General features: G+C 38.9%; 1 protein-coding gene across 1 annotated transcript in view; it reads right to left on the reverse strand.

Moving 5' to 3' along the window:
- CALCR (calcitonin receptor) overlaps positions 1-25281 on the reverse strand; it is a 57716-nt gene that overhangs the window by 4158 nt on the left and 28277 nt on the right. The window contains exons 7-11 of the mRNA XM_035021389.1: positions 14554-14707; positions 9326-9386; positions 9174-9240; positions 6610-6828; positions 5863-5904 (exon numbers count right to left, since the gene is read on the reverse strand). Of these exons, the coding sequence (XP_034877280.1) occupies positions 5863-5904; positions 6610-6828; positions 9174-9240; positions 9326-9386; positions 14554-14707 (543 nt within the window). The remainder of the gene's footprint in view (positions 1-5862; positions 5905-6609; positions 6829-9173; positions 9241-9325; positions 9387-14553; positions 14708-25281) is intronic.

The following is a 25281-nucleotide window of genomic DNA, read 5'->3' on the forward strand; positions in this document are numbered from 1 at the left end:
CATTAGCCTCGTAATCTTGGGTAGGATAGTTACCCTCTCTGAGACTCCTTTCTTCAATACAACTCTTCTACCTCACCTTGCTGTTGGAAGGATTAAATTGTGACAGTATATATCAAAGTGGCATCTCAGCTTTAAAGTACCATACAGGGAGGCTACTGTTATTATTGCTATTACTGTACTGTTATTAGGGCAGGATGTTGACCTCAAGTCTTCAGACGACGAAAATGAAACTCTTCTGTCATATTCTTTTTGGAGGGTGGTGGTGCTAAGAAAATACAAAGACCTCTCAATGACACACAGTTTCTGAGCTCATACATTCTAAACTAGGTCTCCACAGAGTGCTCCATGGCCTGGGCTTGCTACTTCCTGGATTTCTTTTGGATTTCTGTACAATTTATTTTTCTGTTGGCACTAGTCAAAAGATGGCATGGTTTTATTTGGGTCGTACTGTCTATTAAATGTAGGCCCTTAAATGCTTTAAATGCCAGGTTTATAATTTAGAACCATCAAATGCCCTGTTGAGGAATTAGGAAATATACTCCTTCGGCATATTTTTGGAGAAGCAATGTCCTCAGACAAAAGGAACAGATAGTTTCCGTGGATTCAGCATCTCTCAAATACCAACACTGTCTTTATAACTAAAACTTACACAGATATTTAGAGGCATTCCAAAGCAGACAGTTTAAGTTTAGAGAGAATTTGTAAAAGTGCCCAGCAGACCAAAAAAAAAAAAAAAAAGTCTTTGTTTCTCCTCACCTGTTCTTTTAAAATAATCCCCATTGGAGTATCCATGCATATTAATGAAGTATCCTGCCCAGCATGAGGCCAAAGGGTTTGAGGCCTATTTTATGTTTTTAATATTATTATTACAGAAATGTTGATAGCCTTCTATAATTGCATTCCTGAATTATAATCTATTCTTTTGTGTGGAGATGGCAGTCTGCTTCAATTTGTAAACCACACATATAAGAATAGGCCTTTAGCTGGATGTAAAAGACACTTGAATAATTATAGTTTAATAGGGCAATTATCTCCTACAATACCACAGGTTGAGCTCGATGCTGCTTTGATCACTACAGTAAGGGCATTGAATCTGTTTGAAAAAAAAAAACAAACAGGGAGACTTTTCATTGCTCCTGAAAAGCATCAGAAATGTTAGGAGTTGCCAATGTGATAAATATAACATACAAAGTTTTGAATTATATAGATTCACCACTCATTATAAAAGCAATTAACACAGATCACTTTACATTTTCCCTAATTATATCAACTTATTTATTGCCAACTTTAAAAAAATAGAGCCCTGGTCTGATGAAGACATAATTATTGCATCTGGCTCTATTATTAACCATCTATATGAGGTTGGTATATTTGGGCCTCAGTTTCTACATTTGTGAAAAAGAAAATCAGGTCAGAATCTTCGTGGTTGGACTTGAAAGCTTTTATCTTTGGCCTTGTTTTCTTGAAGTTCAGTATAAGCACCAGCAGTTATATACTGTTGAATGGAAGGTGGGATTTACCCCCAGGAGTTTTGAGTCAATGGATAGCAAGATTTTCAGACCTGCTCCCTCACACCTTCACTTGCTGATGCCACAACTCAACCGGCCTGCTGCAATCTAAATTTAAGATTAAAAATCACAAGTTTTAAAAACACTATAAATCCACCTGGAAGTATGCTTTAAATGCTTTTATATGGCTTTCTGAAGCGGAATCCCTATTAAACCCCGTTAATTAGATGCTGAGGGGTACTTCTGAATATTATTCATAAAGTTGTCACTAATATTTCTTTCACCCTTTTGGAGCATTATTTTTACTGGTCTTTATCTTACAGAATGTACATGCCCTACAGTTTGAGGTTAAATTGGGTACTTCATGATTATAAGATCAAGGCTTTCTAATTCCTTTTCACTACGTACTCTTCTATGTCTGTAGAAGCTTTCCTGTTCTAGAAGACAACAATAAATAAATAGCATCTATAATAAGGTTAGTATTTTTCAAAATATTTAACTATTGTATTTCCTAAATAACATTCCCCTGCAACTCCCTCATTCATTAAGTCAAGGTCATTCATTGCTTGAAGAACAAATTAGATTTTGTCTAGAGTAGGTTCTCCAAGTGGGTTCTCTGATCAGCAGCATCAGCATCACCTGGACACTTGTTAGAAATGCAAATTCTCAGGCCCCATCCCTGTCCTGCTGAATAGGAAACTCTTCTGGGAGGGGTCAAGCACTCTATGTTTTGACAAACTTTTCCAGGCAATTCTGATGCACATTAAAGTTTGAGAATACTGGTCTAGAAAAAAGAAATCATTGCTTAGCTTTGAGTCTCAAAGCTGACTTTCTTGAGTCTCTAGGACAACAGCTTTGAAAACCAGGTTTTATTGAGTGAGAAAAAGAATTTCTAAGTAGGAAAGCTTATCTTTGCATATGAAGTGAAAACCATACTACTCTGGAAATAGAATTTTACTAAAAGCCAGAGTATAGAGAACATGCAAGATATGGCATAGGGAGAGTCCCCTGCAGTTGGAAGGAGCAGTGGTGAGTACAAAGCCCTTCCAATCCCGAAAGGAAGAGGAGAGAGCTATACAGAAACACAAATAACCTTGCATTTCCCCTTCATGGTGGAAATACCTGGGGAAATGGGGAGAAACATAAAGCAAGAAGGATAGAAACACCCCAGTAGAGCAAATCTTTCTCTTCTCATAGTCATGGCTATGACATGTGCTGAAGGGATTCACGGGCCCTTCACAGTGTGAAGAAAGGAGGCTGACTCTGCAGGCTCCTCGGGTGGCTTGAAAGAGAGAACTGGTGTTGCAGAACAGGGCTGGGGCCTGGCCAAGGAGGCTGCACAGTACAAAGGATCTCTCGGCTCCTCAGAAGTGAGGGGAGCCACCTGAGTGTCAGCAGGGGCTCCCAACTGCACCTTTGGATAAAGGCTTTGGAACTAAATATTTTCTAGAAAGAGACTGCTGTCTCTTAGAAGCTGGTGGGATGGGCCCTCTAAAGCAGGATAAGTTACAACAAACAAAATAGTTGTAGTTTCCATCCACTCCAATCTGTTACTGTTAAATTGAGATCTTTCTGATCATGCTACTTTGATCGACAAATGATTTTACCCACAACGCATGGACAATGGCAGGAGACATGAAAAGGGAGAATATCCACTGTGTTGTTGGTGCTCTCTCAATTTTTAAGCTGCAGCTTGGAACCACTGGGCATCTTTAGAGCCACCGTCATCTTTTTGAGGTCCCTTAGATACTTAATTTACTGAAAGGTGTGGGTGGTCCACGTCCACACTCTTGGAAGACATGTAGGAAATATGTGACCCATAAGTGCGGTCTCATGGGCGCTTCCTCACTTGTACTACTTTCATTCTCCAAATTCCTTCCCTGCTTCTAGTCTCTCTGTCGACTCTCTGATCCATTTTCATAATGGGAATCACTGATAACATACAGGTAAAAAATGAAAATGAAAACGTCAGTCTGCACCGTCTAACTGCCATCTCAGCCCCTAGACTAAAACTTTAGCCCCCTGCTAAAACTCAGCATGCTGCCAGCAAAGCCCAAGCACTGCTCTGTGGCAGCTGCAGCTGCAAGGGCATCCCGCAGGTCCGCGTGTCCTACCGGGTTCGTGGGGTGTAGACGGCACCCTCACAGAAGGCCGGGTGGAGAGCCGCAGGCCTAAAACTCATGGCGCTGTGAGGTTACATTTGGCACAGTACACAATTTCTATCTTATTAGAAACATCACACTTGTAGCTTTCCCCGGTAACAGAATCTTAATTAAACGGGAGATGGTTTCTTGACTTCGAAAAGCGGAGATATCATACTCAAATGAACTAGAAACATTCAATTGTTAGGAGGACTTCTTGGCTTGCTTCCTAGACCTGACGCTCCAAAGACAGCGTCATGGTTAAAAATGAGGCACTTTTACAAATGCCTGCAATCCTCTCGTGTTTTCAAGGTATGGCCCTTCTGAACCTGATTTTTACGTTAGCCCTACATAGATACAGCTTTAGGTGGAAAAATTTATTTGTATGGCACCTGAAACAACTCAAAGATATAAACAACTCCAACAGAGATATACATTCACAGAAATTGATAGAAAGTTGGGATGCCCTGAGCCCTATTTATTTATTTAGCTTTTCTATGCTTAAAACAAACAAAGAAAAAGACAAAGAGACTTTAACAGTTGGCAGCAGAAGGATGTCTTTTCATTCCTATCTCAGGCCTTTAGTCTAGCCCCTAGTGAGAGTGAATGCACAGCATATTTCTGCTGAGTGATGGGATGAGTTTATGGAGGAACGGATGAAGGGAGGAATAAAATGTACCAATTAAAAAGGAGAATGAGAACGACAAAAATCTTGTGATGCAGTGACAAGGTTGGAGATAAATAATAGGTCACAGAACAGCAAAATCTTATAGGTGCTCCCTGTTTACCTCAAGAAATAAAGAGTAGAGAATCAATTAAATATCAATTGACTCTGGTTAGAAAACCTTTCTAATTAGCAACAGGAAAATCATGTTTGTTGATCTCTTAACCAAATGTGATTTTCCTTGGTATAGAATTATTTTTACTAGGAATCAATGTAAAATTATAAAAAATGTTTGTACATTGCAATTCATGTGGTATATAACTAGAGAAAGTATACTAACAAAGCTCCAGGGAGGAATCATAGACATATTACAGTGCAGTTGGGAGAGTCAGTTCATTTAATTAAGAATCAGGAAATTTGGTTCTAGTCCTGGTTATACAACTATGATTGTGACATTGTGCAAGTCACATGTTCTTCCTGGAGTAGATTTCTTTCCTAAAAAATGAGGGAGCATACAAACCATGTTTCTTGAAGCCCTGAATATTCTTTGGTACAAATTTAAGCAGCTCCACTTTTTTTTTTTTAATTCAAGTATAACTAACATATATGTTGCAAATGGCAAGATTTCATTGTTTTATGGCTGAGTAATATTCCATTGTATGTATATACCAGATCTTCTTTATCCATTCATCCATCAATGGATGCTTGGGCTGCTTCCATATCTTGGCTATTATAAATAATGCTGCAATAAACATTAGGGATGCACATATCTCTTTGAATTAGTGTTTTCATATTCTTTGGGTAAATACCCAGCAGTGGAATTACCAGATCATAGGATAGTTCTATTTTTAATTTTCCAAGGAGCTTCCATGCTGTTTCCCACGGTGGCTGCTCCTGTTTGCATTCCCAACGACAGTAAGCAGCTCCATGTTTCTGCTTCACCAGTTGGGGTCCCAGGCAAGAAGATTTCATTGGAAGAAAGGGAACTCTGGCTAACCCCGCCCTGACAACACTGGCCATGTGGATCCCTAGATTTTACTGAGCTAAATATTCAGATATTAAATTACTTATTTGAGAATTCTTTTGGGGTCTTAACTTCAAGGGGATTGTCACAATGTCAAAGACTTGGTATGACACCAGCACCAAGCAGTGGGACAAGATAGCAGTGAACCAGTACAAACTGGCTGGATACTGACTCCGCCCCAGTGAGGAGCTGGGTCTTCCAAAGGGATGGCAGCATGACTTCTCTTTCTATGGGAGTCCAGAATAGCTCTCACTTGCTGCTCAAGGGACTGACCACCTTAAGGTGTCATCCAAGGAAATCAGAACATAGCTGCCCGTGTGGGTAATATCTGCAATTCTCCCATAGAAACATAGATAAGATTCGGCTTGAAGTAGTGGAAAAATACATGATCCTGCATGTCACGAAACCCCACGAGGTCAACTGCATAAGTGAGAGCAAATGAAATGTGTCCAGAGGCCCTCTGGGAACTGTAAAGTGCTGGCTTTATATCAACAAGTGATGGTATTATGTGAAATGCATGCTTACCTCGTTGTTGCAGAAGCAGTAGATCACAGCAACGAAGAATCCCTAAAAAGAGGAGGAGAAATAGAACTGAAATTATTTTTCGGTGCATTATGTTGTTTAGGAATCAATATAAATAGACAGCCCAGAGAGGAACATCTCGCTATTGCACTAGTAAGTCAAGGTTTGATGAAAGACAATTACTAGCGCACTCATATTCAGTGCTTCACTCTAAGAATATTCTAGTTTAAGAGGGATGTAGCTTCCAGCTTGGGGTCCAGTGGAGGCATTTCTGACTGTTAGGAACATCTGCCTCTCTGCTCTGTGTTTTCATGGCATTGGTGACTATGATGCTAGCAATCCAGGTTGGGAAACTGATTGGCATTGGTTATGTTGATCTTCAAAACTCCCCTTCATGAAGGCAAAACAAATGTGGCCTTCAAACTACCGGAAAGGGGAAGGAAAGGTTGAAAGGACAGTGGGAATAGAAATTCTGTCCTCAGTACTCAGTACTGTGCAGTGGGTTCGTCCCTGGACAAATATTTGTCCTCAGAAAGATGTGTTCTCAAAGCTCATACTCCCCCTGTTTCCTTCCTCAGTTTTGAGATTTAAAAAAAAGGAAGAAACAGGTAATGAGAAAGAGAGAAGCTGTATCCCTTCCAGGTTACATCTATTTGAAAAGGCCAATCACAGATGGGCCTTGGAAAATGCTTCACCCTATGTCAACTAGCTGAGCGAATAGTTGAATAAATACACCACTGGCTTCTTTACCTGGAAATGAATCAGAGAGTGCATCAGGTAATCATATATCTTCCCAAGCATCTTGTTGGAAGGCCTCCAGGGAAAGACAACGAACTGGATTCCCAACAGGGGCACCAGGATCAGAGTGGCCCTCACTGCCTTCAGGTACATGTGCGATTCCGCCTCCTGGCTCTCCCTCATCTTGCTCACGAGCACCCGGACGATGTTGAGCAGGAAGAAGAAATTGACCTGCCAAGATGCGATGTTATGAGCAAATCATCCAGGTCGGACCGACTTAAGGATGCCTGCTTTCCTCGGTTCTTGTTTATCTCGTCCTGGGAGCAGATGTCACCCCACAGGATGGGACAGACGGCCTGTGAGGTGGTGTAATTCGCTCAGCATTGCCTGAAGCATCCATATAACCAAAGACCCTCCCCAGACCTGAATTAACATTTCCTTTTTTTTTTTTATCCAAATGAGAAAATTTTTTTTTCCTGTATAAGTAAATATATTAGGTTCAATTCCAATGAGGGTGGTTTATTCTTTACTTTGATTTTTATGATTTTTATGAAGGAGAGTCATAAATGACACTTTTAGATCTTGCTTTCTGGTCATTTCATTACAAAGATTTTCCCCTTAGGCAGGACCACTTCATGGAAAGTGAAATGAGGATTGAAGAATTTGTCTGTAAAGTTTATGTAGTAGAGACAGTTAACCCAGCCTTCTTTTCTTTCTAATAACATTTTTTAAAGAAAATAACTTCATTGAGGTATAAGGCACATTCAGTAAATTGCAGATTTTAAGTTTACATTCAAGAAGTTTAGAGAAATGTATGTACCTGGGTAGCAACCACTCCAAACAAGAAAAGAGCATTTTCATTACCCCAGAAGGTTCTCTCCTGCTCCTTTGCAGTCAACAACCCCCTCCACCTCAATCAACCACTAATTTCTATTACCATAGAAGTGGAGTGTTATATACAGTATGTTCTCTTTCGTGTCTGGCTTCTTTGGTTTGACATAGTATCTGTGAGATTCATTCATGTTGTATATACTGGCATTTCATTCATTTTTATTGCTGAGTAGTACTCCATTACATGGATAATACACATAATTTGTTTATTCATTCTATTGTTGATGGAAATTGGCATGGTTTCACAATTTGACTATTACGAATAAACATGCTATGAATATTTGTATACAGGTCTTTGTGTGGACATATGTTTTCGTGTCTCTTGAATAAGTACCCGGGAGTAGAAGTAACTGCCTGTTGATATGGTAAGCATATATTTAACTTTATAAGAAACTGCCAAACTATTTTCCAAAAAAGTGGCTTCATTTTATGTTCCCTCTAGTTCTAGTTGAGAATTCCAGTTGTTCTCTACCCTTGCCAACACTTGGTATGGTCACACTTTTTAATATTAGCCATTCTGGTAGGTCCCAAACTACTTTTGACTGTGAAGATTAGTTTTGAAACCAAAGTTGTTTTTAAAACTTAATTGATGATTTATTTTTAAGTTATTAGAATGATTTTTCTACCCAGAATAGAAGTAAACATTGTTGTCCCCAAAACTCAAGAAAGGAAAGAGACCTTTAGCAATAATAAAACTCTTATGAGGTATTGGAAATAACTGGACAGTTGGGCTGGTACGTCCATCACTGCTCTGGAGAGGGGTAAAAGAAATCGAGTGTGCACTGGAAAGACTGGAGCAGTGGGAAGTCAGGCTGGATGATGACTCGGTTTGATGGGTTACTAATGGGTTACTAATGGATACTTCGTATTGAAGAAGTTTTCATTTTTCTCATTCCTACCCAAAGAAAAAACACTGTCTTTGAGGTTAGTGGGAAAAATAATGTCTAAATAATAAATGGGATGGTTGTCATGCTCGCTACCATAGAGTAAACCTTGGGTAAAAACAAAGAGCTTGGAAATAGATGCAGATGGTCATATTCTCCCCAAACCCAACTTCTTACTAGTCATGTGATTTGGGGTGAGTTTACTTGAACCTTTGGGTCTAGTTTTCCTAATGAGTTAAAGTAGTCCTGATGTATCTACTTTGAAGGGTTGCTGTTAGGAACAGCCTGGCAATGCATGTGAAGGGCCTGAAATACTTTTAAGTGCATGCTCCGTGGTAGTTCTGATGGTGGTTCACGGACCAAAGATGAAATGAAAGATGGTTTTGTTTGGCAGAGACCAGGGAAAAAGGTGCAGAGGGACTCTGATTTTTCACTTCCTTTATCAGTAACATCTTCTTACCATTCTTTAGCCCCTTGGTCTTTACCTTTAATGAGGAGCATGTAGGTATAGCATTGTTTAAAGAAAACTGTATTTTTGTGATGGCGGGGGTACAAATGAACTTATGCCCCTTCCCCAACTGTGTTAAATAAAATTTAGTTTTCTCATTTGAAGACCCTCAAATTGAATTGTTACAGATGATCTCATTATAGATCATCATTATATTAGCCTAATTTTGAAGTTATGATACATATGTGACACAGAGCCATCTGTACAGAAATCTTCACAAAGAGATAACACTTAATAATGGATTTAAAAAGCAATTCTCAACAACAACAAAATAAATAAAAAGCAATTCTCACCACCAGCGCTGCCATGACGGGGCCGTGGATGATGTAAAGCAAATGGGTTTCCACACTCAGCCAGCAGCTGAAAAAAAGGAGGGAGGGAATGCATGAATATAAATGCATTTTCTTTACAAATATGTTCACTTAAAAACCACCAAAATACTTACTTGTCATTGAAGTACAGCGCCCTAGTAATCGCATGGATAGTGGTTGGCACCAGCGGGAACCCTGAAAATGTGAAAAAGCAGAAATCACACCTGATTTCTTGGTCATAAGCTACAACTGTGATTGCATGGAAAATGGTCGTTTATTTTCAAAAATAGTGGCAAATTGTAATATCTCTGTCAAGATACTTCCTGATGTTTTTACACAAACTATTTGTGGTCAAACCAGGTAAAAGTCTCTTGGTTAGAACATCATGTGTCTTCAGAGTTTCATTAAGAGCATCCAGATAATTAAAAGCCTTTTACAAATTATCCAAGATGGTAGGCACCTTATTACTCTATGACCATTATACCATTGTTATGTCTATGGTGATGACAATGATGATGATGATGATGGTGATGACTGTTAGTTGAGACCAGAAAGCTCTTCACTGTGTGTGAACTGGACTCTCTTATAGAGAGGAGTTGGGTACCCATGGAGGGAAGTGACCTGGGGCAGCTTATGGAGACAAAAGCCTGATTGCTCTGAAAGCCTTATTGATGTTCATAGTATTTCTTGTAGGCTTTTTGTTTTCCTGTCTGTTTGTATCACGTATATTGATCCCATTTTCTTTCCATAAGAATATTTCAGGGCACAACTGCATTCCCCACCCTCTGTAAGTTCTGCCTGCAGAACCTCTATGAAGGCAGCTTAGCATCTACTTCCCTGACTAAACTCCAAGTGCTAGTAAAAAGCAACTTTGAATTTATAAACAGAACGATGGGGGTCGTTACTGGCAATGCATTCGGTCAGGGTACCTCTTTTTAAAATCATTTTTCAAGTGTCATCTAGAATAAAGTTGTGATTCTTGCAAAATGATTTTTTTCTCAGATGTACCCCAGCCCAACAGAATATTGCTTGAGACATTTGTAGAAAGAGCTTTTAAAACTATCATCGGATTAAGAAATGTATCTCAGAAGTGAGTTAGACCTCCACACTTTTATTTTCTGTGAATTATATGCAGAAAGAGAATGCCTCAGAATATTGAGTTTTCACATGAGAACAACCTCAGCTTCTTAACCCATGAAGCATATAATTCAATAGGGCCATTGATTAAATGCTTGGCCTGAGAGAATTTTGAGTTAGACTCTTTACACAAAACATAATTGTGTTTTATTCACAGCAGTTCTAACGTATCATTTCCCCACTTGGGTTTTAGAAACAGAAATTCATTCTCTTGATTTATTCTGAAACATACGTTTTAGAATTAGACAGCAGAAGAAGCATATGGAGACTCCCCCCCACCCCCACCTCATCATTTTGTAGAGAGGAAGATGTGTTCCTTAATATACAGAGGAGCGCGGACCCTGTATCTGTTCATTCCCGGTGCTCTTTGCCTTGCTCTAGCCATGATACCGCTTTTGATGCAGTTTGTTTACCCTTTCTCTTCCTCTCATCCCCCAGGCACCAAGGGCCATAGCGGCCCTTCCTGACACTGAAGTTGGGGAGGGTAAAAATAATCTCTTCTCCCTAGGATTCTTTTTTTTTTTTTTTAGGGGGACCAAATAAATTCTATGTGTTCATTGTAAAAGTCCACAGGGGGAATTTCCTTCTTTGAAATTTAACAAGAGGAGAACGAGCAAGGTGAAGAATCAATCTGGAGAGTATTGTAAAATAAATGATTTTTTTCAGAGAACTAAACTTCACTATTTGAAGTTGCTTCAATTTGAGAGAAATCAACTAGTAAGCGGCCCCGTGCAGATTTGTAAGGGAGTAACTACCGAAAGAAGCCTTCTTTCACTTTCTGTTGGGAAGAATTGCACCACTGGGTACTTTTCTCCCAGAGGGTGATATTCTTCAAGTCTCTTATAATTTTTAGGATCTGTTCCAGATCCTGGAGTGGGTAGTATTATTCACAGCTGAAATGAATGGATGGGATGTACGTCACCTGCAAACAAAGTTATGTCTTAGGACATAGCTTTCTTGGGCCAAATCTTCTGCCGTACCACTTTCAGACTCTTTTCAAAGCACGGGTTATGTCTTATTTCATGGTACCATAAAATTTAGGACCTATCATACTTTTTAGGTGTGAAAATAATTTCAAAAGGACAATAAAAATATTATCCAGTAGAAATTTTTTCTTCTTCCCTGCTCCATTAAATTCTTTAAAGATTCTGTGACACTATTTTTCTTGAGAAGTTATTTCAGTTGTACTTTTCACTGTCTTCCTCTCACCCAGAGATAATGCTTGCCCAAAGTTCTGAGACAGAACAATTGTTTCAAAACACATCATCATGGTTGTCTCTCAACTTTGTTCCCAGACATGGTAAAGAGTTGGGTGGAATTTTGGAGCATGTACATGCACACACGTGTGTGCAGGGGTAGAGAAAGATAGATTTAAGTCTGGCCTGCTAAAAAATAATTACATTTTAGAACTATATCGGTTGACTATCTGTCTTTCCAAACATCTGTCTAGAGGGAAGTGCAAATCCTCATTCTTTTAAATTTATGATTCCATGCTTACCTTACTGAGTGCAATGTTCCTTAGGATCCCACTTTAATCATTCTGATAAAGTTTTAAGTATTTTCTGATTAAGAAAGGTTAAGGTATCCCATAAATATTTTTACTTATTTTTATTACCTTCTTTTTGATACAGCTGAACAGCTTGTTCCTTTTTCTCTTTGAATTGTTTATGCGTGTTAAGCAGATGTCTTCATCGAGCTGTCTATGATGATGTCAAAAGTTTTATAACTAATTCACAATGCATCAGAATGGAAAGAGTAGTTATAAATTGTTCCTTCCAGGGTGTCCTCATCTCTGCTGAATGTCACAGGCAAGAATAAATTTACAACCTTTTTCTTCCATGGGAAATTTTCTGAGTATGGCAGATAGATGTTTTTGAATAGTCAAAACCAGTATAAGAAATATGCCATAGATTTTATTTTAAAGGAAATAAGTAAAATACATCAGACAGAAATGGGGTGTGTGTGTGTGTGTGTGTGTGTGTGTGTGGCAGGCCAGGGGTGGGATGTTATTTTCAGGTCTTCAGTTGGAAGGCATCTGACCAGCACCAATCATTACTATTGTGATGATCAGAATTACTATTGGGGGCATTGACCTGTATTCAATTGATTCCTGGTATGATTAGCTTTGGAGGACAAGAAATCTCTGACAAGGTACATATGAGGCTGAGAAGGTCAGGGAAAGGTAAGATCAGCCTCTTGTGGAAGGCTGCAGCTAAAAGAAAAAATAATAAAAGGCCATTTTGATCTTTGTATTCTGACCTGTTTTGAGGTCAAGGAAGAGCAAGAGAACCCAGCACTGTAGGACAGTCACAAGCCTGCTTTCTAATCTCGCTAGATTGTTAAGGTAACAAAATAAGGGGGTTGTGGGGGAACAGTGGTGAGGTGGTTTGGGGTATATTCTAGATGGGTTGTCCAGTTCGCAAAGACCCCTCTCCCATTTTTTCTGGATGGGTCACCCATCTCCAGACATGTTTGCACTATGTGATAATCTCCCTCTCAAAGTCCGTGGCCATTATTCATTGAGCAGTGGCTGGCCCCCTGAGTTCAGCTGGAGCAATCAGATTCTCTTGTCCTGCTATTCAGAATTAGGACTTAAAGACAAGCACCTAGTCTTTTTATGTACCTGGAACAGAAAAATGTGAGCTCAGGAAAATTTGGGGTAGCTTTAATTGACCATTAGGATTGGGGGAGCAGAGACCCTATGATCTATGGTCTGTAGAGAAAGAGAAGGGTTAAAACAGATGCTTAGGAAAAACAAAACAAAACAAAACACACACAAGACAGAGACAAAAGATAGAAGGAGAGTGCTCCTGGTTTTCTAGACCCAGTGTACAACACTTGTAGTAGCCTTGGTCCATTTCAGCCCTTGACTTCCATGAGCTACTCTAGATTCTGATAATTTCTCTCTTTTTGCTTAAATTAGAAAATCTTATTCTCTGTTACTTGCAACCAAGGAGACGAAGCATCATCAGTTCATCGATGACACACCCCAAATATCTGCCCCACTAGCCCACCACTATACTTTTGTCCTATTGGTTTTGGGTCATGTGTTTTGCTAAAGTCCATATATACCTGTTAGGAAGGGTGTTATGGAAACAAATATTGCATAGGGCCAGGCCTGGTGTAGACTGTGAAAGATTTTAGGTCACTTACATGACTTCCCAGACATATTTCCATACAGTTGGTGACAATGCCTGTTGAGTAGGGGTTTAAATACAAAGGTTGATGTTTTCAGAAAGCTTCTGGATTATCTTCTCTCCTCATTAACTCTTTCCTCTCCTATCAATATTTTTAGGGGCTCTGCAAAATGCTGCATTAAAGAGCAGGCTTAATTGAGAGTAATCCACAGCTTCTGCTCCAAGAGCCATAGTCACCCTATCAGTGGAGAATAAGGGCAAGCCTTTGGCTCTACAGTCGGGATCCTCCTCTGGTATGGGAGGTTCACAGGATGTGTCTTTTTTTTGGTAAGGCAGCATGCTTTTTTTGTCCCAGAGCTTTTTGCCTCTCCCTGTCTCACTACCTACCTAGTTTCCTTCCATCAGAGTGAGCTAGACTTTAGCAACCCCTGGGGGAAGGGGAGAAATTCTAGAGTGGCCTTATCGACCTCAACACCCCACCTTAGTCAATCTGTACAGAAGCAGCCATGGTTTAAGCAACCAACCACAGGCTTTTCAAAGTCATTGCCATGCACTGTGGTGTCAGGTAGGCTGCACTTGGAGTCCCAGGAGGTTATTTATGTCTATTGTTTGGTGGGATTCTACCTCCTGACCTTTCACTGGAGGAGTCCTGCTGATGGATTGATAAGAAGGAATGTTTCTGAGGAAGGGAAGTGGTGCCTGGATGGAGGAGATACAGAATTCAGAATGTGAAACTCTCCTTTGTTCCAAACAGGATGATAAATAAAACTGAAGGGAGGGTCTAATCAGATCTCTCAGTCAGGGCACATTTGTCCATCTGGTAGCTGGGTTTGTTTCCTGGAGAAATGCATAATCACACCCCTCCTTCTCTGCACTGACTCCCATGCTGGTCACAATCCATATGAACTTGTTAAAGGGCTTCTACCAAGCTCTCTTGGAGACTGAACTCCTGCCCCCACCTGTGTCCCATCATTCCTCACAAGACCTAGGCCCCTGATCTGTTTCTGAGACCAGAAAGACTAGAAGAAGACTGTAAATATGCAGACAGAGGTGAAGGTGGCTCAGAACTCAGCTGGAAAAATACATACCCCAGCCCAAGAGATAATACCACCGCAGGTGCTGCTCCTCAGTGAACACGGCCACCACGATGAGTGTGTGCAGATAGATTCCTTCACAGAGCATCCAGAAATAATTGCATGCCATCATGTACTGGTGAAAGAAATGCAAAATCTTGCAGCTCAGCTGTCAGAAAGAAATGGAGAAAGTCAGTGGAAGATATTGACCGTGAACAGAGGGTAATGTGAAAACGAGCCAAAGTATTTGTATTCAGCCTTTGAGGGAGTTTCCCCAAGCATCTGTGGACACGTGCCACCCTCTGTCTCCTCAAATCAGAATGACAGTGCATAGAGCATTAGTATTACAGGTAAACAGCCATCTAGGGCAATGGAAGCCTTGTCCTCAAAATGTTCTTTTCCTGTTACATTCTGGGGACATATATAGACTAGACAGGTTGATTTCCCTGCAATATTTCTAAGGCCCATAATTTTTGAGAGCATCCAAGGATTTTTCACATGACTTTTATGGCCCTTTTTCTGTGGCCAATGAGGCAAATAACCCAGAAATTGTTAATGATGCTCCTAAAGTTCATTGATCTGTTGGTGATGTCTCGTTAGCAATAGAGAGGAGAGAACCAAGTGATAAATTTCTCATATATGAGCCAGGAGCTATGCTGAACCCAACTGATGTGAGTGTTATGGGAGCCTTAGCTTCTATATTAGGATCCACATGTTTGGTGCACAGAGATTAGGAATAGCATCCTTGTTTAGTACTCAGTGCAGATGTAGGAACCACATCTCTGGGGGAATCGGATCAGCTACATATTGTTGTCTGTATAGAAATAATCATTGCTTAAACTACATAACAGAATACCCTAAATTATTTCATAGTCATCTTTAGAATAGGGCTTCTCATCTTAGTACTACAGATATTTTGGACTGGATGATTTTTTTGTTGTTGTGGGGTGCTGTCCTGTGCATTGTTGGGTATTTAGCAGTATTCCTGACCCCTGTCCATTAGACACCAGTAGCAGCCCGGCCCATTCATGAAATCAAAAATGTCTCCAGACATTACCAAATATACTCCGGGGAGCAAAATGTTCCTGGTTGAGGATCACTACCCTAGGATATTTAGCTGTGCTTAACTCTGTCTAGCAACAGTGACCACAACATCTACTATTCAAGACATTAGGTATTAGAGATGATTGTTTGCATTATTATTTTACCAGTTGCTCCCTATTGCATTTTGAATCTGACTGATTTCAGGCTTTCTTTTTTACAAAGTATGATAGCCATAACATGACTTCCAGTGCTGCACTAACCTTTTCAGGACTGCACATTTCTATTTAATGCATAGCAGTAATAATTTATTTACTGAGAATCCAATGTGCTCAGTCCTTTCGGGACTCATAGAACATAGGGAAAAGCCAGCTGGGTCCACAAGAAGGCAAATATTGCATTTTCAGAGACAGAAGCAACTTCTGATTCTGACCAAAGTGGAACAGTAGTGCAAATAATTCAAAACATCAGGTAATCCAAAATAATTTATAATTGGCTTAGGAAGGCACTGATTTTTTTTTTCTATCTGAATACCTTCCTGACTGGAATTATTTGATTTAATTTTATATTAGTTTGCATTTGCTAAGCAAACACTTGCTAGGTGCACATGAACTCAAACATATAGGTGAAGTAAGAAATTCAGTCGATACTCCGCATTCATTTTTGAAGACTACTCTTATTTCAAAGCCCTATACCTTCTGGGTCAAGAATCCCAGTGTAGATGCTTAGGTGTCTGCCACTTGTAGAGGAGGGGATAGGGAGAAGATAAAGATGATAGCCCTGTGCAAATATGTGGCTCTTTGTCATCCAGAGCAGTTTGGCTTCATGTTTTATAGACAGTCAATTCTCATTATTCACAGTAGTTATGTTCTACAAAGTTACTGCAAAAACTGAATTAGCAAATGCTGAGCCATTGCTCCAAGGGGAAATACAGGTTTAGGTTCCTTTAAGCCTCTGGTCAAAATATTTTCATCCACCAATCAATATATAACTTTTATTTGTTTCTGTTTAAAGATAACTTATTTAATATATATTGTTGATTTACTAACATTGAACTCATGGCTAACAACACTATAACTTCTGCCTGAGGGAAACTTATCTAACATATCTATTTTTTCTGTAAGATACATCATAGCCTACTTGTGCTTAGGAATATGACAGCACTTAGGCATTGTGCTTGGGGGCTATTTTAAGCAATTAAATCACCAACAAAAAGCACAAAAATGTGAAAAGCATGGCATTAAATAGACTGTGAAAAGGACATTTACACTATGAGAGATGAAATAAGAAGACAGAGTGTTGCCTTGTTCAGCCTCAGCTGGGAATAGGTACATCAGGTGACTCAGTGTTTTTGCTACTCTGTGCATGTCTGTGAATGACCATGAAAGCACTGAGAATATGGATTTTGGACTTACAAATAAATTTTAGCAAGTAGGCAAATTTGTAAATATGGAATCTTTGAATAATGAGGATCAATTGTATTTGGGTTCAGGGTAAGATATTTTCTGAGGATAAATGGCTCAAAAGTTCACAAAAATTCTGAAAATCACCAGCCTATTAGTTTTTTCCCCAATATATCATGGACATAATTGGATATATCTAGATGATCAAGATGATTATTAAAATTTTTATAAAATTGGTCACCACTTTGATCAGTGGTTCATAACTAGGGTTGTTTATCAGTATCACCTGGGGAACACTTACAAAATATACATAACCAGACCTCATCTCCCTTGTGTATTTTCAAAATATTTTAGGAGTTTCTAATGTAGGTTCCTAATGAAGAATCATGTGCCTGAGATATTCAAGGTCATTCAGTTGCATTCAACAAACATTTATGGAGCACCTATTAGGAGCCAGGAACTACACTAACTCTGTGAATATCAAGATGAATAAGGTATAGTCATATAATCTCTGACTTGATTATAACTCTTCCCTCAAGGATGGAGTAAAGCAGGTATTCAACAGAGAGGTCCTCTTGCCTAAGGTTAGTCCTTCCCATCATTCTGGGATGATTTTCTGCTTAGCAGCATGAGGTAATAAGATATTAACTCTGAGATCAAATAAGCTAAATAGCTTTTTGACTATTCTTCCAGGAAGCAGTCATAATACTGTAATTTTGTTTAGAATAATTATTTCCCAAGTTGCAAGAAATAATCTATATTCAAATATAACTAGATCACTCCCAAGTAAAACAACAAATGTTCCAAGCCAAAAATATATGGAATTTGTGAATTATGCTCTATTTTATTTTCTTCACTAATATGGGCAACAAAGAAATAATTCTACTGTGAATGATATGTATCCTAAGAAGTAAAAGCAATACTATCCACTTTGGCTTCAGAAGACACCATTTAGTGTCTTCATTATCTGTTTGTGTTTCAATAAAACATAAAATTTGTTGAGCAATAATGTCACTATCAAGAGAAGAGATACTACAGTTTTCTTGATTGGGTACACTCATTAGACAAATCTATGTTTACCATCAAATGGCATGAAGAGCTTTTATAGTAATTTGATTAAAAATGGAATTGGAATTATAGAGCAAAGATTTTCTTTAGTCTAACAAATTAAGTCAACCTCAAAATTCTACAGAATGTTGATGTTCAGTTGTGGATTTTATTCCAATTATATCTCCCAACCACACTTAAGAAAATTCTTCTTAACTGTATAGCATAGAAAATATTGTGTGTCAATGTGTTTAAGAACCATTCAATGGGGGGTACCTGGGTGGCTCGGTTGGTTAAGCATCTGACTCTCGGTTTCAGCTCAGGTCATGGTCTCAGGGTCGTGGGATCAAGCCCTGCGTCAGGCTCCATGCTCAGCTCAGAGTCTCCTTGGGATTCTCTCTCTTGCTCCCTCTGCCCCTACCCCTGCTCATTCTCTCTCTTTCTCAAATAAATAAATAAATCTTTTTTTAAAATTTTATTATGTTAGTCACCATACAATACATCATTAGTTTTTGATGTGGTGATCCACGATCCATTGTTTTCGTATAACACCCAGTGCTCCCTACATGCCCTCCTTAATACCCATCACCGGGCTAACCAATCCCCCCTCCCCACTCCCCTCTAAAACCCTATTTGTTTCTCAGAGTCCATAGTCCCTCATGGTTCATCTCTCCCTCCAATTCCGCCCCCCTCATTTTTCCCTTCCTTCTCCTAGTGTCCTCCATGCTATTCCTTATGTTCCACAAATAAGTGAAACCATATGATAATTGACTTTCTCTGCTTGACTTATTTCACTTAGCATAATCTCCTCCAGTCCCATCCATGTTGATGTAAAAGTTGGGTATTCATCCTTTCTGATGGTTGAGTAATATTCCATTGTATATATGGACCACGTCTTCTTTATCCATTCATCTGTTGAAGGGCATCTCGGCTCTTTCCACAGTTTGGCTATTGCGGACATTGCTGCTATGAACATTGGGGTGCATATGGCCTTTCTTTTCACTACATCTGTGTCTTTGGGGTAAATACCCAGTAGTGCAATTGCTGGGTCATAGGGTAGCTCTATTTTTAAATTTTTGAGGAACCTCCACACTGTTTTCCAAAGTGGCTGTACCAACTTGCATTCCCACCAACAGTGTAAGAGGGTTCCCCTTTCTCCACAACCTCTCCAACATTTGTTGTTTCTTTCCCTGTCCATTTTTGCCATTCTAACTGGTGTAAGGTGGTATCTCAATGTGGTTTTGATTTGAATTTCCCTGATGGCTAATGATGATGAACATTTTTTCATGTGTCTGTTAGCCATTTGTATGTCTTCTTCAGAGAAGTGTCTGTTCATCTCTTCTGCCCACTTTTTGACTTGATTATTTGTTTTTTGGGTGTTGAGTTTGAGAAGTTCTTTATAGATCTTGGATACCAGCCCTTTATCTCTAGTGTCATTTGCAAATATCTTCTCCCATTATGTGGGTTGCCTCTTTGTTTTGTTGACTGTTTCCTTTGCTGTGCAGAAGCTTTTTATCTTGATGAAGTCCCAAAAGTTCATTTTTGCTTTTGTTTCACTAGCTTTTGGAGATGTATCTTGAAAGAAGTTGCTGTGGGCGATGTCAAAGAGGTTACTGGCTATGTTCTCCTCTAGGATTTTGATGGATTCCTGTCTCACATTGAGGTCTTTCATCCACTTTGAGTTTATCTTTGTGAATGGTGTTAGAGAATGGTCGAGTTTCATTCTTCTGCATGTGGCTGTCCAATTTTCCCAGCACCATTTATTGAATAAATAAATCTTTAAAAAAAAATTCAGTGGGGTAAAGAGTACCTCCATATGAAAACTGCTTTGGAATTTTTTGTTTTTTTAGAAAAGACCAACCTTAGAACAGGTGGTCAATATTTTGAGGTGTTCCTATGTTGTACTGGGGACAAGAGAGGGATTTGGGGATGAGAAGTAGAAAGGAAATCAGCACTGATCTATGGAAGCAATGCAGGCAACAGTAGGTCACAGCCTATATCCTACCTTTAAGCCATTGAAGAATCTACAATGAACCATTCTTGGTACCATTTGCCCTATGGGTATGTTACCAGGTCTGAAAGGGAGCTAGAGAATACCATCTTGCCTCCCAGAACTCACTCCACCATCTTCATAATGTCTGAAATGCCACATAATTTCATTTCTTTAGCTTAAGACTGTTTTCCTTATTAAAATGCCATACCTCTGGAAAGGATTACACATTTAATCCTATCATTCATAGAAACCTTAGAGTGGAAGGATTGAAGAACTTAAAAAGGAATGGGGATGGAGAACCATAGGAAACACAGATGTGGAATGTGGCATAACAAATACTTATTAATCTTATACTGGATGCAGGCATTAGGCTGGAAGATTAAAGTGGTCAAACACCAACTGTACTCCCAAGAAACTTAAGAGTCTTGAAGGCCCAGAGAAGTGCTGCCAAAGGTAAGCTTTCTACAGTGGAAATTTTTGGCAAGGGCCAAGCCAGTGCATACTTCATTCACATAATACATTTTGTATGTGACCAAAAACTCTTTTCTGTTACAAAAAATACTTGCAATTTCTCCCTTTCATTGGTAAAATGGAATATCAGGTGAATAGGTTCGGCTTCCATATTAATTCTGTCAAGTCAAAGCTGCTAGGTTTGTCATGTTTTAAAGTAGAAAGTTTAAAGTTTGCTCTAAGTTCAGAGTGATTTCCAGTGACTAAGCATGATTATTTATGTTTCCCTAAAGCTTCTAAAAATGTTTTTTTTTTAATGTGGTAATTCTTTTTATTGTTTTTGCTTTTCAGAAAAATTAATACTTGACACCAGTCTTGCCTGAAGTTTTAAGTCAGCTGTTCAGGGTTAATAAGAAATGAATTTTTCTACTGAATTTACAGAACATTTAGCTTTGTTAAATAATTTCTCATCTTTTTCTTCATTATTTATTATACAACATTCGAGGATAATACAGCTGCCTTAAGATTTCAGATCTGAGAAATCTATGGCAAGACTTTTAGAAAGTGCATTAGTCAAGGTACAATTTAAACATGAACATACACACATTCCATAACCCAAATCTATAACATGGACTATAATCTTTCCCCCTACAATATGGCCTGACTTTGTAGAACAGTGGATTTCAACTGGCACCCTAACACAGAAGGAAGGGTGCAAAGTCATATTTTCTTGAGCCAGGGAAGAAGAATCGATAAGTCAATCTCTAGATATTTTGCTCGAAGGAAAAGACATTTTTGAAAACCGTGAATAAGAAAGATTTGTGGTCTATATTGGTTAAATTTACCAGGTTAATTTATTACATTTTACTTAATGGACATTTAGATTACACATTGAGTGAACATGTAATTGCTGTTAAATATGTGTCTCCCTGATCATCTTTTTGTCTCTGCTGTTTCTCCTATCTTGACCCTCGGGATTTAAACCCAGTAATATTTATACAATAGGTGAGCAGTAGGTGCCAATTAAATCTAAATGAACATGGCTTTGGGTAGTGCTTATAATGTTGTCCACTGAAAACATTTTGATACCTAATTTGATTATTTCTCAAGTATCCAAACAAGAGCTGCTTAATCAAGATTGGACAAATAAATTCCAGGGTCCTTTTTTTCTAACAGACCTATGGTTCTCGCAAATGTCTGAAGGGGTCAGGCTATTGACATCAATAAAAAACTTACAGTGCTGGGCAGGATCCCCGGCAGGGGTGCCCTCCTGAGTCTCTGCCATGTTCTTCTAAGTTTTGGCACCTTTAGAAGGCCAACAATTCCCTGTCATTTATGCCCTATAGCCCTGCTAAAGCAGTTCCTTCTCTTTGCACAACAGTCTTCAAGCTGAGCATACAAATTCTTCTTTCTGAAAACACTTCCAATCTTCGTGATTTGCAATTTATCTTTTTTTTTTTTTTTTTTTTTTTTTGAGAAAGAGAGAGCACAAGAGGGGCTAGGGTCAGAGGGAGAAGCAGACTCCCTGCTGAGCAGGGAGCCCGATGTGAGACTCGATTCCAGGACTCTGGGATCATGACCTGAGCTGAAGGCAATCGCTTAACCAACTGAGCCACCCAGGAGCCCTGCAGTTTATCTTAAAACATTCCCAGTCTTGAAATAATGGTTAAATAACATATTTAAAACTATAATCACCTATAAACCTGGTAGTTTAATTTTGATAATATACCTACTTTTTACTCTGTCACAATGGTTCACATTTTTCAATTATTTACACTGCATGCAAACCATCCAGAACTTTTCAAGGCCTTTGAGCTTATTACATGTAAAATCCATAATCACTTGTTTTCTCATAAAGGAGAGATGAAAGACTTATTTATCAGCTGAATTCAACGGCATGTGACAGGAAGATGGATGCTCTCTATTGAAGTACTATTTATGTATGCAATTGAAACATTTTTCTCCAATGGCCATCTTTGTATGAGACCTATTTAAAAGTATGTCTTTTGCTGCTTCCCTTATCATTTCAATTAAAAGAAAACAAGCTTTTGTGTGAGTCAAATATACTCAGTATCTCTTCTCCCCACCCCATCATTCCAAATAGCACTTCTTTAGAAAACAGAAAATCCAGAGAAAACATGCTCTCCAATGATTGAAAAAGGTCCTACTTTATGGGCCCTTCATCAGTCTGCCCCTGATCTGTGAGAAGGAATTTTGATTTCAGGATCATTCTAAAGTATTATTATTGGAGAAGGGTTTTCATGATTAGCTTTTGGTTTTACATGAAAAAGTTTGCAAGTGTTCCCATTCTCTGTAATATGATGGGAAGTGTGTGTTTATTTCTCATTCATTAGAAACACTATTGAACCCAGTTATAAGACCAAAACAAAATGGGAGATACTAGATTTGATGAGATGAGGGATGCTGAGAAGAGTTTTATTTCCCTTATTTGAGGTTGTGAATTGTCTTGAGACATGTTATGGGAGAATGAAGTATTTGAGTATTTTGACATATAATCAAAGGAAGGTAAATTATTTTACATTTTTAGAGCCAAGGACTCACTTTTTTTGTCTTTTCTATTGCTTTTCTTTTCTAAAACAGTATCAGTTTTACAAAGTTTCCAAAACAATATCAGTTTTACAAAGTTTCCAAAACAATATCAGTTTTACAAAGTTTCCAAAAAGACTTAGCAAAAAATTAGTGATGTTATTTATCACTGCCATTTTCTCCCTTTTGTAAGTGGTCCCTTATCATTCTGGAAGCTATTTGAAAGCAAGGAACTCAGCATTCCCAGCAGAGAAAGTTGCCCAGAAAAATAACCCAAAGTATCCTCAAACTTTTGTGTGCCTAAGTATTTCTGTACAGGAATGTATATTGTACTTGATAGATGATTTAAGGAATTTTGGAGGATAATTTTGATTATCTGAGAATGTTATTTTTATAGGCAAATGTTAATAATGCCCAACACCCCTAGTGCACAAATCCACAATTCTGCTTCTCTGTTTAGGCCTTCATTTTAAGGAAAATAATTTGTAAATTTATAAGCAAAACTTTATATTATTTTTTTAAGATTTTTTATTTATCTGAGAGAGAGAGCACAAGAGGGGGGAGGGTCAGAGGGAGAAGCAGACTCCCTGCTGAGCAGAGAGCCCAAAGTGGGGCTTGATCCCAGGACCCTGAGATCATGACCTGAGCTGAAGGCAGCTGTTTAACCAACTGAGCCACCCAAGCGCCCCAGAACTTTATATTCTTTAAATCAATTTCTTTATTAGGTGACTGATTATTTCATGCTGTTAGGAATGTCATCTGTTTCCCCAACATATCAACCCCTGAACTGCATTCCAAATGTGCAGAGTTTAGAGGGAGAAATGAGAATGTTTCTCTGGAATGTGATATATTTATTTCAAAGGTAACTTACATCTGGCCTGGTGCCTCATGCCCTCAAATTTCAGGTTTCAGTGAAGATTTTCACCTTCTTGTTTTCATCCTAGGTTTTTCCTGCCTATCATACGTCTGCTTTTCAGATTAGCATTTACCTTGCTGTAGTCACAAGAGTGTAAATTTTCTTTTCTGGGGTGTTTTTATTTCTAAATCCTCAAGGTCTCTATCTTCCTATAAGGGAGATTTTTTATTACTTTTTTCCAGGAGATTTTTGATTACTTTTCTCTTTAGAACTTTTGGGGAGCTGCGATAGTGCTCCTCCAGAGAAGTATTTTGTGTCATTCTCGGGTGTCTCAGGATGTTGTGTGAATCAGAAAATGCTGGAAAGGGCTTCTTACGGTTTCTTTAGGGAAACATGCCATACTGGGCCCAGGTACAATGGAAGAGGTATTTTATACTTTCAGAGTCAATGTGGGGTTTCCTTTGGAAAAAGCAATCAGGTCTGTAGGGGCAATGCAGTCTTCTGTGAATGACTGCTCGGATTAGGACTTTGTCCACATTCTAGTCACTTCCACACAGACCGCCAGGATTGGTTACAGGTGAAAACTGGTATGCAACCATCCAGAAGAACTAGGAGATGGGGAGGAGTAGTGAGTAAAAATGTAGAGAAGAAAATCCTTGTGGGAGAGAGGTAGGTTAATCACAACTAAAAGCCAAAACGAAAAGGATTCTGATCTTCTAGTCGATTTTGTTGGAGTCTGGTAAGTTCCTGGAAATCACGTTTTTGTTCTTCTGTGAATGTTCCAGGAAAAGCTGGCCAACATATGTATGAATGTCAACAAGGCACCAGCCAGCACTATGGCTCTGGCTTGTTCTGCCTCCTGTATCCATGTGATGTGCAGATCATTCTGTCTTGTATGGGCACAAACTTTTGGGAAATGGAAGCTGCATCTCCATGATCTTCCCCAAATTATTTGGAACTGGAGTAAACAACACCGTGAATTTGTGGGCAAACGTTTTGTTTGTCTATCAGGGAGGATGGATTAAATGAGACTGACATCCAATTAGGTTGGTAATTTCCCCAGCTCTCTTCTATTGAAGTGAGAGGGTTATTTTGATACATGGAGAACTAAAAAGGAATATTGCTCAACTTTTCCTCTCCATCCCTTCATACATCTTACAAGGTTGAAAATGCCCTTTAATCTACTCCTTTTTAAAAAAGATTTATTTATTTATTTTAGAAGGGAGATGGCAGAGAGAGAGAGAGAATCTCAAGCAGACTCTGTGCTGAGCATGGAGCCCTATGTGGGGTTCGATCCACACCCTGAGATCACGACCAGAGCCAAAACCAAGAGTTGGATGCTCAACCAACTTGTACCACCAAGGCGCCCCTAATCTACTTTTTGATATTAAATTCTAAAAGGGGTG

The sequence above is a fragment of the Mirounga leonina genome, unplaced genomic scaffold (genome assembly GCF_011800145.1).
Source record: "Mirounga leonina isolate KUSES-001 unplaced genomic scaffold, KU_Mleo_1.0 Mir_174, whole genome shotgun sequence".
NCBI lineage: Eukaryota > Metazoa > Chordata > Mammalia > Carnivora > Phocidae > Mirounga > Mirounga leonina.